Here is an 18,212-nt window from a genome sequence, read left to right as displayed (position 1 = left end):
ATATAAGGACCATTCTTAGTTTACTGCCTGTAAAGAACAGGTCAAACATGGCCAGCTTACTGAATCCTGGTCTAAAACGGCTTTTAATTTATAAAAACAAACAAACAAACAAACAAACAAACAACCTGAAACCCTGAAAGGCACAGTAATTTCCCCAGGGTCAGTAAGTCATTTTAGGTCAGTAGTCATTTTTAATAGCTGAATAAACCATAATTCAATGTATTTTAGATGAGGGAAATAATCTGACCTTTAGCTTACCCCAAAGAAGGTACATACAAGGCCTTTGAACTCAGAAGAGAATACTGTATAAATCAATATTTACTAAACTAAACAGAGGTAAAAAGAGAAGGTAATTATTAAGAATTAAAAATGTTAATATAGGATAGTGTTTCATCTTATATCCCTAACCTTCATTCTTTAAGATGAATTAGTATAAAATGGTTCACAACTCATTGAGAAGTGCGGACGTTATTAATCTAAAATAAGAATATAACAAATTTAAGTCCTGCAAAGTTTAGATAAAAACATCACCAATGCCTGTCCAGTGTTTCACCAACAGAACCGAGTAGAATTAGCAGTATTTTTTAAATGGCAAATATAAAAGACTGTTGAATTGCAAAGGTGAGACGCCTAAGATAAAAACTCAAATAATCCTATGCCAACTAAACTCCTAGTCACTAGATGTAATGATGTCAAAGATGTTCGAATCTAAAATACAATCTGATAACAAACCAAAGATTTTCAGTGTTTGCCAAACATTTTGGTTGATTTTGGGGTCAACCTCTTTTCTAACAAAAATCTTATCTCAAATTCTGTAATTTTATGACAGAATCCCAACTTAGTGACCTATCTATAATATCTGGTATCTAAAGTATACTGAGTGTCAGGGCGCCTGAATGGCTCAGTCGGTTAAGCGTCCGGCCTCAGCTTAGGGCGTGATCTCACTTCGTGAGTTCGGGCCCCGAGTTGGGCTCTGGGCTGACTGCTCAGAGCCTGGAGCCTGCTTCGGATTCTGTGTCTGCCCCTCTGCTGCTTGCACTCTGTCTCTTGCATTGTCTCAAAAATAAAGAAGCATTTAAAAAAACTAAAAAAATAAAGTATACTAAGTGTCTACTACTAGATTTTGAAGAAATTGGAAAGAGAGACAAATGATGTTTGCAGGAAGTGGAGGAGTATGTTATGTGCTGATAACGGGTGGGTGGGGGGAAACATACTAGTTTTAGCTGCAGAGCTTTTTCCAACTTTACCTGATAGGGAAACAGGCTCCTGCAGGCATAAACTTAAAAAGCTTCTTCAATGTGAAAATACATGCCTGTCTTCTCAAAATCTTTATTTAATAAAACATTATTTCTTAATATTGTGGTCTCAAGATCACCTGCTTTAAACTCAAGTGGAGGGAGAGGGAAGGAATGGTGTTTAGCATCTCAAAAACTTAGTATTTAATTTAGAAAACAATGACAAGTGGTAGGAGATTGAATACCAGGCAAGATTCAGTTTGCAAAGAGTCTTAAAAGCCACAATGAAGAGTTCAGATTTTATTTTGGAGCTAGGAAGACACTGCAGGGTTTAGACAGTTCTGCAAGTTGTGAGGTAAAGTATAAAGGGTGTGAGAATGGTTGCCAGAAAACAGTCAACAGGCTACTTTAGTTGCTGAAGAGGTAAAGGTGGGTTTAATCAGGGTAGTAGCAATGGTGGTAGTGATAGTTGGTTGGAATTAGGGTAAATTTTGCTAATGGAATGAAATTATAGTAAGAGTAAAAAAAAGCAAGTATAACTCCTAGTTTTCAGACCTAAAAACTGGGTAAGTGAAGGTACCATTTAATGAGACAAAAGTGAAGGAAAAGTAAGGATTTAGATAAAGATGAGAAGATAGAAAATTCTACTCTTGACATTCAGGGTGAGGTAGCTATTAGATTAAGAAGTCAAGTCCAGAGTTCAGGAAATGAATGGGCTAGAGAGATTTAAGAGTTATCGGCCTATGGAGGATATTTAAACCATGAGATAAACCAAAGAGAAAGTAAAAATAGGGAATAGAAAATGTTACAGAACCAAGTCCTGGTATACCCCATGTTTCAAAAAAGGGGGAAATAAAGGAGATGTACCACAAAAAAAAAGGGGGGGGGAAGGTCAATTTGAAATGGAAGTAGTTTTAGGAAAGAGGAATACTGACAGAATAAACAGACAGAACAAGAAACATTTTCCAAGTATGAATACTAAATAATCAAATATGATGTTAATAGAAACCAAGTGAAGCAAGAGTTTTAAGAAGGTGGCTGTGGTCAACGGTATCAAAAGATATTGAAACACTGAATTAAAGGAAGACAGAACCAACTACTGAATTTAGCATAGTGGGAGTTAAGGGTGACTTTGACTAGTAACATCTCAGTGTAGTGGGCTGGAGATAACACTTAACTAGTTTAAAGAGACACATGGTGAATAGGGAGGTAAATCCATTGGGGAAGATTCACAGAGGCACTCAAATGAATTGATAATATTTTATTTCTTAAACTGGGTGGTTCCTCCAGGGAGTGTCTGCATCATTACTCTTTAAGTCTTCTATAATGACTTTATAGACAATTCTATAAATGAATTTTCCTAGATAGGGAAATTAAAGCAATGGGATAGTAGACCGATTCAAAGGTAGGTTTTTTTGTTTTTATTTGAAAGAAAGACAATAAAATATATTTGCTTATGTAGAGAATAATCAGAGAGGTAAATATTTATTAATGAAGACGGAGGTGGGGGAGGAGGGATAACTACTGAAGCAAAGTCCTTGGGTAGGTAAGAGCCCATACGATCAGCGTACAAATGGAAGATCTGGTTTTGGACAAAAGAGTGACAGTCTATCTACTGTTAGAGAAGTTAATGAAACATCTGCATATAGAGCAGAAGTAAGATTTGGTGGTGGAAAGATTAGTCTACATTCCCGATGACTGCACTTATTTTGATGACAGAACAAGGTCATCGGTGGCAAACAGTCAAGGAGTACTGGAAGTTTGAGGAAAGAGAGTAAAAGTGGGGAGAATGAAAAACAAAACAAAACCCCCACTGTTTGTGCTTTTTCTTCATCCACGTTCAGCTCTTGAGGTGAAGATGTCACCAGCTAATCCCCAGGATCTGACCTTTACTATCCACTTGCTTGTATTCACTGACCTTTGTCCCATATTCTTTCTTCCTTAAGCTCTTCTTTCCAGCTTATCTCTTAACTCAGGCAAACAGAAGTCAACACTGCCCCTCTGGCAATAGCAACTGCCCTGACAAGACTGGCAGGCCAGTCTGAACTTCACCCCTGACTCCAGACTACACAGATGGACCACAGAGGGATCTCTAGAATGACCTATCACTACCTTTCCCTCATTATAATACTAAAATATCTGCCCAAGGAGGAGCACAAGCCTTATACAATATACAATGTGTGTATAGGCACGTTTCCTTAAGGCACATGTGTGACCTTATGCCCGCCACTACATAGGATAATAAGGCTTCTCTATCTAAATATTCATCCTAATCCCAAATAAAAGGAACCCATCCACTCTTGTGCCAGGATCATGGCTTTGGAAGCCATTCCTCACAATCTCCTTATTTGCTGCTAATAAAGTTTTCTTTGTGCAAAAATGCAACCTGATGCAGTTTGTGACTCATCAAGGAGTGAACTCATGTTCTATTACAAAGGCACAGAGTAGACAGAGAGTTGCATGTAAAGAGGTTTGGGGATTTTCAAGGCAAATACACCATAGAGAGAATGGCACAAAAGGGTTGAGGATTTTTCAGAATGATGAATCATGAAATCTAAGGTGGGAAAGAAAGAAGTGGAAACATGATATGCTGAAAACAGAGAACCTGCATGAGCTATGAACATAATTTAATTTGCTAAAGGCCATACAATATAAAACCAAAGTAAAAAAAAATCACAATAAATACTATCTTAATGTAAAATTTAATGTATGTTTAATGTAAACCTTAACGAAAGGTTTCAGGCCATGGTTTAAAATCTGATTGGGCTGCAAATGTCCATCGACAAATGAATGGATAAAGAAGATGTGGTATATATACACAATGGAATATTACTCTGCAATAAAAAAGAATGAAATCTTGCCATTTCCAACTACGTGGATGGAACTAGAGGGTACTGTGCTAAGTGAAATTAGTCAGAGAAAGACAAATATCATAGGACTTCACTCACAGGAGGACTTGAACATACAAAACACATGAACATAGGGAAGGGAAGCAAAAATAATATAAAAACAGGGAGGGGGACAAAACGTAAGAGACTCATAAATATGGAGAACAAAGAGAGGGTTACTGGACGGGGTGTGGGAGGGGGGATGGGCTAAATCGGTAAGGGACACTAAGGAATCTACTCCTGAAATCACTGTTGCACTATATGCTAACTTGGATGTAAATTTAAAAATAAATAAAATAAAATCTGATTGGGCTGGATTTGTGAGGAAAAAAGAATCCAAATATTAGTACCAGAAGAGATTTTAAGAGATTACGCAGATCAAAAAAGAAGAATTACCACAGATGACAGCAATTCCATTTCTGGGTATGTGTCCAGAAGAACTGAAAGCAGAGACTTAAACAGATATATACATGATTTTCACAACAACATTACTCACAGCACCCAAAAGATGAAAGCAACCCAAATATCCATTGATAGATGACTGGATAAACAATGTATGTGACATGTACACAATGGTATACTATTTAGCCTTAAAACGGGAGGAGATTCTGAGACATACTACAACATGGATGAAGCTTGAAGATGTTATGCTAAGTCAAATGAGCCAGTCACAAAACGGCAGATATTATGTTTCCACTTACACAGACACCCAGAGTAGTAAAATTCATAGAGACAGAAAGGAGGATGGGAGTTAGCTGGGGCTAGGCTAAGTGGGATGGAGAAAGTGGAGAGCTACTGCTCCAGTTTGGGAATATGAACAAGTTCTGCATTTGTTTTGGTGCTGATGGTCGCAAAGTCAATGTACTTAATGCTACTGAACTATACACTTAAAACAACTAAAACGGTAAATTTTTACATGTTTATTTTACCACAGTTTGTAAAAAGAGTATATTTTATACAGGTGATGATTTAAAAAATGTTCAGGTTCTGCAGACCTTCCTTTAAGAACTGAAGAAGAGAGGAACATAACAGACTAACTTCAGGACTTCACTACTATTTTAATTAGAGCAGTTAGCATGTTTAAAATTATCAACCCAGTTTGATACATTAGGGTAAATGAGGCTTCAAGGACATAAAGAGCCCAAGGTCCCACAACAGAGCTATAGAAAAGCTAAGGTGAGACTCTAGGTCTCATTAGTGATTTTCAGCTACTATCACCTTCTATGATGTAAAGCTGAGTGCTTGCACTTCAGCACTGCTCTAATAATATAATTAAATACAACATAGAGTAAAATGAGATCTAAACAATATCAAAGGCATATTGGAAGGAAATGGGAAGCTGGCAAGTGAATACAAAAGAAGACAAATACTCTAAATATTACGAAATAAAAATATTCAAGAAGTAATTTTGTTTTCAAAACTAGCAGTGAAATGAGAGGTGACATCACCATAAATTTTCTTGTACATTAAAAGAATAGGGGAATATTATGAATAATTTTATACCAATAAATTTGACACCCCAAATGAAGCATATTTCTTTAAAGACATGGACTACTAAGGCTCATTCAAGAAGAAATAAATAACCCGACTTGCCCTACATGTTAAAGAAATTGAATTTGTAGATAAAAAACTCCAAGCCAAGATGGTTTCTCTGGTGAATTCTACCACTTAAGTAAGAAACAATACTAATTCTACACAATTTTTTTCCCAAAAAATTAAAGAGAGTATTTCCCAACACATTCTATGAGTCCAGCTTTAGTTTAAAACCAAAAAAAGAACCCCAAAACATTATAGGAAAACTTATGTTCGTTAACATAAATGCAAAAATCTTAACAAGAATTTTAACAAATATACCAATATATAAAAAAAATAACAAATACAGCACGACCAAATGAAGCTTAGCCAGAGAATGCGAGGTTTAACATCAAACAAATCCATCAACGTATTTAGTCATATTTACAGACTAAAATAAGAAAAACCATGTGAACATCTCAGTGGTAACAACAACGGAAAAGAGAGGTGACAAAATCCAGCAACTATTACGATTAAAAATTTTCAACAAGCTAGGAACAGAAAGAAACCTCCTCAATCTTATAAAGGGTATCTATAATAACCCTACAGAATACAGCATACTTAATGACAAAAGACTCAATGCTTTTCTTCAAGATCAGGAACAAGATAAAAATGTCTGCTTTCACCATTTCTGTTCAACATGGGACTGAAAGTTCTAGCCAGTGCAGTAAGACAGTGGGAGATTAGGATAAAGATAAATAGATCAATAGTCCAAAACAGAGTCCCTAACACACATAGGTCAACTGTTTTGTTTTGTTAATTTTTTTTCACCTTTATTTTTGAGAGAGAGAGCCAGAGTGCGAGCAGGGAAGGAAAGAGAGAGAGGGAGATACAGAATTCAAAGCAGGCTCCAGGCTTTCAGTTGTCAGCAAAGAGCAGACGCTTAACCTAACCGACTGAGCCACCCCACCCAGGCACCATGTCAACTGGTTTTTTTAAAAGGAGGAAAAGGCAATTCAGTGGAGGAAAAGATAACTTTTTCATTAAACAGTGGTGAACAACTGATACACACATGGGAAAAAAAAAAAAAAAGCAACTGCAATCTATACTTTCTACCCATATTAAAAAATTGACTGAAAAATTTTTTTTGTAGGATTTAAACACTGCCTTCGTGTTATAATTTCTTTGTAGGGGAGAGCTTTAGATTTCTGTTTTTAACTGGAAAGCTGTGGTAATGGAAGTAGTCTTCACTAATTGTAAAACTAACATGAGAGCAGAGGTGGAGAAAATCTTTGTGATTTTTAGGTTAGGCAAAGATTTCTTAGATATGACACCAAAAAGAACATCCACACACAAAACAAATTTTGATGAGGTTCGATGTATCAGTTAAAAACTTTTCAGTTTAAAAGAAATTGTAGAGAATCAAAAGACATGCGAGTAGGAGAAAATATCTGCAAATGTGATACACCACTTATTTAAAAAATAAAAAGAACTGTTAAAACTCTGTCAAGAAAACAACCCAATCAAAAAAAAAAAAAAAAGACATCTGAAAACACACTTCAACCAAAAAATTATACAAATGATATAAAAAAGCACATGGAAGATGGTCAAAGTAAATTAAAACTAGTACACACCTACTAGAATGGCTAAAATAAAAAGGCTGACCATACCACGCCCTGGTGAGGAGGTAAAGCAACTGAGATACCATGTACTGCTGCTGGGAATATAAAAGGGTACCATCACCTTGGAAAATACTTGAGTAGTTTCTCAAAAAGTTAACCACACACATACAATAAAATCTGGCCATTCTACTCCTAAGCATTTGCACAAGAGAAATGAAAGCATACGCCCAACCAAAGGGACCTGTATATGACTAATGTGAGCATTCTTATTTGAAACAGTTCTGAAATGGAAAGAGCTCAAGTGGTCATCCACACATAAAAGAATAAACAAATTATGGTACAGCTATACAATGAACACACCTTAGCGATAAAAAAGAATGAATTAATGAAATATCCAACATGGAGGAATATCAAAATAATTATGCTATGGGAAAAAGCATACATTATATGATTCCATTTACATAAAATTCCAGAAAATGCAAGCTAATCTATAATATGAAGAAGCAGATTGGTAGCTGCTTGTAGAGGAAGAAGGCACAGATGAAAAAAAGAAAGGAGTAAGAAAGAGATTAAAGTTTTGGGAGTGATGACTATATTCATTTTCTTGGTTGTGGTGATGGCTTTACCAGTGTATACATACTCCAAGATTAATCAAACTATACTTTAATAAATATGTGCAGTTATTTTAAGTCAGGTATACACGATAAAGCTATTTAAAACAAAATTATAGCAGATGTTTGGAAAATCTTGGCCAAAAATTGTTGATGTTAACTAAACACACAGAAGGACTACCTTTGAATGTAATATGATGGCTATATTAAATTTATTAATATATTTATAAATATTTAATATTTATTAAAATATTTGGATGAGATTTCATGATAATGTACAGACTAGTAATTAATGATAACTTAGGCAAGGAATTACTGTTAACTGATTAAAAGTTTCAACTATATTCTTTCAAAATTGCCAAAGGCCATTAGACATTTACAAAGTATGGACTAAATATATTTATTTTGCCAAACTTGAGTTATACTATACACTTGACAGCTAATCAGTCTTTTTTATTAATTATACAGAATTATTTTTCTTATTTTAACCAGAAGAATTTCTTTGGGAAAGAATTAGCAGGGGGAATTAGTAACCTTAAAAAATTATCTTCAAGAAAGTCTTCCTCTAAAAATTACTTTGCTGAGATGGTCTTAAAATCAGAGTAAGAAACACATGAGTGAGTTAAATGTCAATTTAATAAAACTCACATTTGAATATATGATCATAGAACATTTGGGAGATTATTTCATGATTACACCAATTCCTACCATTCTTGCTCTGTTCTCAAGTGTTAGCAGAAATTGCTACATACAAGGCATTGTGCTATGTGCCATTCCTACCAGCACAATAAATGCTACATTTAGCATCTGATATATTTTAAGGAACTAACATCACAGAAGACATTGTTAACTTCCAAAATGACACTTGTAAAACAGAACAATACTGCTACAATTCTACAATGGCTATTGTAATACACCTTATTAAGAACTTCAATAGCATTTGCTCAAAAAAATGTGTAGCCAAAACAGGTTACATTCAACTCTCTTTAAAATTGCATTCTCTTATTAACAAAACAGAAACAATTTTTATGATTGCATATTTAAGTTACTGAAATCAAGTAAGAATAATCTGAGGGAACAATAATTTACTTGCACTGGAAACAAAGTCCGGTTCAAAACTCAAATGCAAACAATGTGTTTTTCTTGTGAAAGAATGCAATTTCTCATTTTAGTTGAATGATATTTTGTACCTTATTGATGTTTGGCTCCTCCATCATAGAATTTTTGATGGTTTCACAGTTGTCCTCTAATGACTTCATCAAGAAAGAATAACCACATGACAAAGAGTAAAGACGAGATATAACATGCAAAATACCGGGGATATTTTTATAATATTTTAAACTAAATTTACTAGAAAACAACACTGGACTGAGTTGTTATTTTTCAAGTTCATACATCTTAAAAGAAGCACATGTGGAGGTGCATGGATAAGGCTGGGCAAAACTGAATCCCTCAGAACTCATTAACCACCACCATAAATTTTATTTGCCCTTGCAAGAAATTTTAACTTACTTATTTTGAAATGTTGACATTAAAGCAAAGTTGAGCCCCAAGTTCTTAATATTACAAATTTCAGAGCTACTGATCCACAGTACTCTCAGCTGAAAATTAAAGTCAAATTGTTCTGCTACTATGCCTTGTCTCCATTATGGTACCTCACTCCTCAGGAAAACCTCCTGATTAGAAACTTTTAATTTCTAGGTTTCTAATTCTCTCCTTCTCTTGATTTAGCCAGAAATAATAAACTGCTTGGAGGCACACATCTTGCTAAAAAGGGGATATTAGAAAAAACTGGTTCAAGACCTCTGGTTCTCAGAAAATGAACGAAAACAGAAAAACAAAGTAAGGACAAAGATGATAGCTGTCAAGTATTTTTTTCTGGCTGGGGATCATTCAGATATAGTTCATTTGCAGCCATCTGTATTCAATTTCCAAGTATAAAAAGGAAAGATCTTTTATTTTAAAAACGCAGTATAGGGAAAGAAAAGATCTGAGCATACACCAGGATTTAAACATCAGATGGAGAAAATTTCATTTTCACACACATAAGGAATAAAGAAACCATCTCAAAATTCTCCCGTCCAAAATACAGAGCCTGTCATGTATCTATTTCCTAACCATATGAAAAGTCACAGTGACGTGGACTGAAACTATTTAAATACAATCATCATTTTATAAAAAAAGACATGGAAGATAATTTTGTTAACATCAAGAACAAGCTAATCAACTTGCCAGTTAAAGATTAAACATTATACTAACTTTATAGAGTTAATATTCTACTTAATTCCATCCCATCTGTGGTTCACCATACAAAGTTTTCATTTTCATATTCCCTTTATCAAAATGTCACTATTTTTAAAAAGTGAAGAATAAAACATGAAGAATAAAACAATAATGCAGTAGCAATTAATTTCTAGTAACTACCATTAATGATGCCAAGTTTTAAGTAAATAAGATCTACCAGTTAAAATATTCCAAATTAATTTTGAGGGAAAAAAACCCCCTAAAATTCAGAGAAAACATTTAGCTCACTAATTATAAAGCTTTCTCTCAGTCCAACATTCATAAGCATGCATTTAATTACTAACAAAAAAATTAAAATTTTCTTAAGGTATCATCGAACTCTGAAAGAAAACTCAAACAGCAAAGGAATTTAAAAGATGTAGTTGTACTCATTTCCCTGCTGTTCTTCCTCATGTATCTGGCTTAGTTATGCTACTCCCCTCCCTTAGTGGTTCTATTTCCTGATTCAACTAGACAATCTGGTGGTGAACAATTTTTTATTTTGTTTTGAGAATTATTTAATTTCCCAAATACCTATATTCCAAATTCCCTATATCAGCAGTAGAGAAATATTTTTTATATTTACAACTATATTAATCAAATATGGCCATGATCTTTAAAAAATGATTTTGTATATTTTTTGTACAAAAAATGATTTTGTACATCTATTCCTATACAAGGTAGGTCAGAGAAACCCAAGAAATAACAAGCACAGTAAACATACTTTTTCCACAGTAAGCAGGTATAAAGTGTATAAAGAAGGAGGGCTTTATTCACTATTATGGAAATGCTTTAACTTGTAATACATTATTTTAGGCAAAGATATATTTAAAATAAAATCAGAAACATTACCTCACCAATGAACACACCCTAATTAATTAGTCTCTGATCCAGTACATTTTTAATTTTACTTATCCCAAAATTTTCTTGAACTGTTTAATGGTAATTCATATACTAAATATTTAAGATACATCTTATGGAAAGTTAAATAAAACTACTTTTATTTATTCTATGTTACCTGTTGTTGGCTTAGATTTCAATGTTATCCTAAGATACATATTTCACAAGTTTTCTAAGTTGCAAAAAATTATGTATTTTGTTTCCTGGCTTGGCTAATTCAAATATATTTGCATCACCAGGTGAATGCTATGTATCAGCACCCGCAGTTGCCTCTTATAAAATAGTGCTTAAACCGAGAGCCCATCAGATCTATGTAATTTTTCTGTTTTTCATTAAGGTTATTATATGCCATCTTGCTTTTTGCTAACTTGTCTAGTAAGAAGCCACTTTAATGTATAAACATGCTGAGTCACTATGGTGTACACCTGAAATTAATGTAACATTGTATGTTGACTACACTCAAGTAAAATTTTTTTTTAAAAAATCAGGAAAAAAAGCCGTTCTACTTCCTTATTTCTCCAAGTGAAATACCTTCTTTTTTTCCCCCCACTTCAAGAACCATACAAAACTTGCTTTCAGACTAGTTCAGTGCTTCTCAAAATACGATCCACACACCAGCTGAGGGTCTTGAGTCCATGAGGACATAAGGAATTAGTGTCATCACTAAGTCCACCACTGAGTTTAGGGGGTATTTTTTAAATAGCAATACTGTCACAGAAAAGGAAGCAACATGTTAATCTACATTCAGGTGCAAATTCTCCATAGCATCAAAATGGAACTTTTTAAAGCACTGAACTAAATGTGAAAAATAATCATAATGATAACATCAAAGTATAATTAACCACAGTATATTTATAAACTGCACTTACAAAATTCACTAAGAAGCATAATCGAAAGAATAAAAAGAAAATGTACATATTTGAAATGTTCTCAGTATACAAACCTAGTTTCAATAAAACTTCTAAGATAACTTCTTTTAATGATCACATTCTGAAAATCATGGGAAAATTCGACTTTATTTCCTAAAATGGCAATCATGACAACTCAAAGCACACCAAACAAGATACACAATCTTCACTCAAACAGTACCTTTTTAGGAAAAAAAAGTTCCAAATACATCTGAATTAGTTACTTTAAATTGACTTCAGAAAATAGTGACCCGTTCTCTCTCCTTTTCTATTACTGTATCTATTTATTAACTGCATAATATACGTTTATGGTATAAAAGTGGGTTGTAAAATACAACTTATTCTTTATAGGTACATAAAACAAGACTTCAGTAATAAAAAAAAAAAAGGTTTTAACTTATACAGACCTCATTTAGACATCTTTTCTTCGTGAATATATTTCTGATAAAAGTTTCCTGAATTTCTTCCTGCTTCACCAAATACTGCCAAAGTCTCTTCACAGACAGTGCCAGATGGTGTTTGGATCTACAGAGACAGGATATTTAATTATACACTTTGGAGATTTCTGATTAACTTGACCACATTTCCTTGGTGCTGTAAGAATGTTTATAATAATAAATGAACTAGAATCAGATCACATCATCTAGGCAGCAGTCTGCAAACTTTTTCTTAAAGAACCTGATTGTAAAGATTTTAGGCTTTCAGGCTACATGGTCTTTCAACCACTCAACTCAGCCACTGAAGAAGGAAACCACCCATAGATAATATTAAAATCAAAGGGTGTGGCTGTAATCCAATAAAATTTTGTTTACAATGCAGGAGGAGGGGTGGATTTGGCTCTAAGCTGCAGTTTCCGACCCCCAGGAACAGAAGATCTACCAAAATAGTTAGACTTCCTGGAAGAGATCTAGAGGCAGAGCTACTCCAAGTGTCTGAGGACACATATCAGCCCACGAACTGTTACTGATGCTCACTATGGTTAAGAACTTGTGAAATAATGTGTATCAACTGTATAATTAAGCTTGTAAGTACAGTTTAATTCAGTTAACATTTGGTAGCAAGACTTTATTGATGAAACAAGCACTGCATCGATTTACCTTTTGGTGCAAATGCTTCATCTCCCCACGGACAGTAAAATAGTTTGCTAACTAAATATTTTGAAGGGCACTGTTCCAGAGTGGGCGGAAGTAAACTATGGCCCACAGGTCAAACTCAGCCTGCCTTTCATTTTCAAAAATAAAATTTATTGGATCACAGCCATGACCATTTGTTTACTTATTGTCTATGGTTGCTTTCACTGTACAATGGCAGTTTAAGAGCTGCAACAAGGATTCTAGGGTCTGCAAAGCCTAAAATATTTACTTTCTAGGCCTTTGCAGGAAATGTTTGGTAACCTCTGGCCTACAATATACATCTAACAAAGACACAGATACGAGCCAAGAACTGCAAATTAGACACAGAAGGCCTTAAGTACTTTTTTTAAATTACTAGTTGATAGCATTCTGACGTAAAAACAGTATCCATAGGGGGCGCCTGGGTGGCTTAGTTGGTTAAGTGTCTGACTCAGCTCACTCAGGTCATGGTCTCGCAGTTGTGGGGTTAAACACCACGTAGGACTCTGAGCTGACAGCTCGGATCCTGGAACCTGCTTTGGATTCTGTGTCTCCCTCTCTCTGCCCATCCCCCCTCCACTTGTGCTGTTCTCGCTCTCTCAAAAAGAAGTAAATAAACATTAAAAAAAAATTCAAAAACAGGATCTATAGGAAAACCTACCTGAAAGGAGTGTTTGTAGGTTCCAGCAAAGCTTTATGGCGGAGAATTGCAGGGCCTGCAGACACACTCTCTTCAGAGGTATGACTTGAGATATAGTTTTGAGGTGGCCCACCATGGATTTCAAGTCGTCGGAGAAGAACTTGTTCCCAACACTGAAGAGTTTTCAGAACCGCATGACAAAGTGGTGAACTAACTGGAAGTTCTAAAAAGAGAAAGTAAAAATGACCCACATTTGTCTTCTGCAGTAAAATGTTACATTCAACTGTAGGAATGAGAGAAGACACGTTTTGGCAGAGGAGATGTGGAAGAGAGGTGGGCACAGAAACCCACAGGATTAAAAAAAAAAAAAGATGTAATGAATCTTTATTTCAACATTATTAGGTGGCCCTTAGCAACAGAAAAAAAAAGAGAAATCTAAGTTGAAATTATATCATAGCTTTACAAGTATAACTTGGAATAATATTTATGACTTATGATATAAAGTATTGATTGCTATATCAATTACTGCCTCTGGCTTTAATTTCACAAGAAAAAATATACCTGCATATTATAAAAATATATTGGAGAGGAAAAAATAATAGCTTTTAACATTTAATATCTTTATGGTATATATTTCTATACAGTGTATGTGTGTGTTGTGTATGTATGTATATGTATATGACACACACACACACACACATACCCAAATCTATATGGGTATATTTAAAACTTGTTTAGAAAATTAAAATAATACACGAAAGTAAAGAAAAAAAACCTTAAATAATATTTACCAGTAAATTCAACACTTTCTAGTTCTGTAAACTTTCATTCACATGACTCCTCATTCCACTCTCAACTTTTATTTTATTAAAATTTGTTTAATGTTTATTTATTTTTGAGAGAGAATGAGACAGTGTGAGCGGGGGAGGAGCCAAGAGAGAGGGGGACACAGAATCTAAAGCAGGCTCGAGACTCTGAACTGTCGGAGCCTGATGCGGGGCTTGAACTCACGAAATGTGAGATCATCACCTGAGCCTAAGTCGGATGCTTAACCAACTGAGCCACCTGGGCAGCCCTACTTTCAACTTTTAGCTATTCCTATTTACCTCTGAAGATCTAAGTAACAGGATAATACTGTGAATTCATGATTTTTCAATTTTAGAAATGACGTACTAATTTATTACTATGGAACATAAAAATAAACGGTCTCTCCATCACTGCAATATAGTCACATAATAATTTCTGGTTAAATTAATGTTTTCAGGTTTAACTTGTTATATCTATTTATAAATATAGATCATAGCTGAGCCACGTGGTATACTATCATGTACCTTTCTGTACAATCTTTTCTTCCCCTGGAGTTAATAATCAATAAGTTTTTGCACGTGCTTAGTTTTCTAAGTGTCTACTGCTATTAAATCCCTCAACACCTGGCTACAGCTATAAATAAAGTCTCAATACAGTCAATCACATCAGGTTCAGATCCCCAGCTTTCTTAGATGATGTCCTCCTAAGGGCACCTATATAAAATATTTATAGATGGTTGGTTTGATTAAAAGAAACCTATCTTCTACAATAGTAAGTTATTAAAGTTTTTCTCCACTATTTGAAAAAAAAATACAAAATAGTAATTCAAAAGCATTAGTTCATGTTAAGATATTTATTACCTGCAAGATCGTGACCTGCAAAGGGATAGAAAGTCTTCAAATTGTTGAGTACCAACTGCACCATTGCCAAGCGCATCAATGACCAACTAAAAATAAAACAGGAGATGTGTTAAAAACTTACTTAGGGTTTTGGAAGAGTATACCACTCTTTAATTCAACAGTTTCACCACCAAGAATCTAGTCTGCAGATATACTTTCCCAAAACCAAAACAATATATGCATGGAGTTACTCATGTCCGCTTTATCTAAAATAGCAAAAGAGCAGAAACAACCAATTATCCACCAAGAAAATACTGGTTCAAACACTATGGTTTTGAACCACAGAAAAAACAGTTGCCATAAAAAAGGAATGAAGAAGGATCTCAAAGTATTAATATGAAATAAACTCTAGTATGTATTAATAAATAAGCAAATTATAGAACATTATACACAGTATGCTTTTCCATGTAAGAAAGCAGGGAAATAAGATTTTACACACACACACACACACACACACACACACACACACACACACACACACACACGATTATTTTGCAAAAAGGCAGATAAAACAGAAACTAATAAAAATGGGTGTAGAGGAGGAAATGGGTGGAAGACAGAAATGTGACACTTCCGATTTCACATTTTTATATAGTTTTTGCATTTTTAATTGAAAAAAGAAATATTAGCTTCTCTTAAAGTGAAACACATTTATTTCTTAGAGTACTGGCTTTTTACTACTTTCAATTGCGGTAAAATACACATACCACAGAGTTTACCATCTTAACTATTTTTTAGTTCAGTGGCATTAAGTACATTCATATTTTTGTGCAACCACCACCACCACCTAGTTCTATAACTCTTTTCATCTTGCAAAATTAGAACTATCTCTATTAAGCAACAATTCCCCCATTTCCCCCTTCTCCTAGTCCCTGGCCACCACCATTCATAGAGACCTTTTGTCTCTATGAATCTGACTACTCTATGATACTCTACTAAGTATCTCATATGTGGGATTATACAGTATTTGTCTTTCTGTGACTGGTTTGTTTCATTTAGCATGTTGTCCTCAAGGTTTATCCATGTTATAACATGTGTTAGAATTTCCATCCTTTTTTAGGTTGAATAATATTCCACTGTAGGTATATACTATTATTTCTATTTATGCATTCATCTGTCAACAGACACTTAGTACTTTTACCCCCTGGCTACTATTAATAATACTGTCATGAACATGTTTGTACAAATACCTATTCAATACCTTATTTATTTTAATTCTTTAGGGTATATATACTTAGAAATGAAATTGCTGAGTCATGTGGTAATTCTGTTTTTAATTTCTGAAGAACTGCCATAATGTTTTCCACAGTGGTGTTACCATTTCACATTTCTACCAATAGGGCACAAAGGGTCCAATTTCTCCACATTCTTGCCAACACTGCTATTTTCTTTTTGAGAGCAGTCATGCTAAGAGGTATGAAGTGAACTCTCACTGTGGCTTCAAATTGCATTTTCCTAATAATCAGTGATAGTGACCATCTTTTCATGTGCTTATTGGCCATTTATATATCTGCTTTGGAAAAACATCTATTCAAGTCATTTGTGCGCTTTTTAAATTGGGTTGTTTTGTTTTTGTTGTTATTAAATTATACAGTTTGACTTCTGAGCCATGTAAATATTTTGTGTATTCAAAAAACAAAATCAGGTCAACAGGAAATCAACAACAGTATACTAGTAAGTAAAAATCTCATAATTTTTCCTTTTGATAAAGGACTACTTCATTTTCCCTAATATCCTACTTACTGCTTGTGGAAAATTTCTATTTTTCTATCATACCATAACATACAATGTCTTAATAAAATGTATACACCTTTCAGACATATACAACATATCAACAGAGATAAGATAATACACCATTATCCATGCATGTAAGGATAATGCAGCTTCGGAGCTGAGGATGAACATTTTGAACATTTATGATTTTTATAATATGGGGAAGACATTTTTAAGACAAAAATCACTGACATGTTAGAGCATTAGTATTACACTGAAAAGATATTGTGTTTTCTAGGCTAAAACAGTGGGATTTGTGTATCTCAGGGAGCAAAGGGCAAGGAATAGTCTGATAGCATTTGTGAGGACTGATTCATACATAATAAATAAACTGTGAAATTATTGTTAAAGAAAGGTATCTAACAATTTCATCTAAAGAAATTTGACTTAGGTGTTTTAATTCAATGAGCTATTAATTTTACATGAATTATTTTCAAAAATATTATGTATATAAGCCATGAGAAATTTTTAAAAAGAAACTTAAAATTAAATATTCCATACCTATATGAATTTGAATTAGAATGCTCTTGCAGATGGAAATCAGAAGCTAAAACATCATCATCATCATCATCACTCTCCAGACTCTCTTCTGAATCATACTCTGCTCTACTTTGGGAAGGAGGGAGAAAAGGCTATAAAAAAAAAAAAAAAAAAAAAAGTTACGGGATTTATCATTCAACTCCCTGATTTAAAACGTTCAATGACAGAGTCTAATATTAACAATTTATCTCATTTTCAGGCACTTCATTGTAAGAAAGTAAAGTAACCAGTATTTGGCAGCTTCTTTTCTGACATTCTATGCCTCTGACTTCTCTTGACAGAATTCTTTATTAATTCAGCCATTCAACAAAAAATTCATCAAGTATCAACACATCAAAAAGTATACTTGCTATAAGAATTTTTGAGACATATACACAGTCACTGAACTCAAAGAGCTTACATTTTAGGGGGAAAAATGGCAAAAAATAGAAAAGGAAGTACAAACTGTATGTAGTTGTGATATATGTATACACACACACACA

The 18,212-nt window shown here is 34.1% G+C and overlaps 1 protein-coding gene across 2 annotated transcripts in view; it reads right to left on the bottom strand.

Moving 5' to 3' along the window:
* Nucleotides 1-18,212, bottom strand: part of DMXL1 (Dmx like 1) — a 135,531-nt gene that overhangs the window by 25,904 nt on the left and 91,415 nt on the right. Inside the window, exons 30-34 of one of the 2 annotated variants that reach the window (XM_047083709.1) lie at nt 17,692-17,822; nt 15,379-15,464; nt 13,733-13,934; nt 12,367-12,484; nt 9,059-9,121 (exon numbers count right to left, since the gene is read on the bottom strand). In XM_047083709.1, the coding sequence (XP_046939665.1) occupies nt 9,059-9,121; nt 12,367-12,484; nt 13,733-13,934; nt 15,379-15,464; nt 17,692-17,822 (600 nt within the window). The remainder of the gene's footprint in view (nt 1-9,058; nt 9,122-12,366; nt 12,485-13,732; nt 13,935-15,378; nt 15,465-17,691; nt 17,823-18,212) is intronic. The other variant, XM_047083718.1, reaches the window with a different exon arrangement.

Source organism: Lynx rufus, unplaced genomic scaffold (genome assembly GCF_022079265.1).
Source record: "Lynx rufus isolate CCGP_SWC_20201006 ecotype Redwood Valley unplaced genomic scaffold, mLynRuf1.p SCAF_1, whole genome shotgun sequence".
NCBI lineage: Eukaryota > Metazoa > Chordata > Mammalia > Carnivora > Felidae > Lynx > Lynx rufus.
Note: the sequence above shows the minus strand (reverse complement) of the source record. Positions and strands in the feature narration are given on the sequence as shown.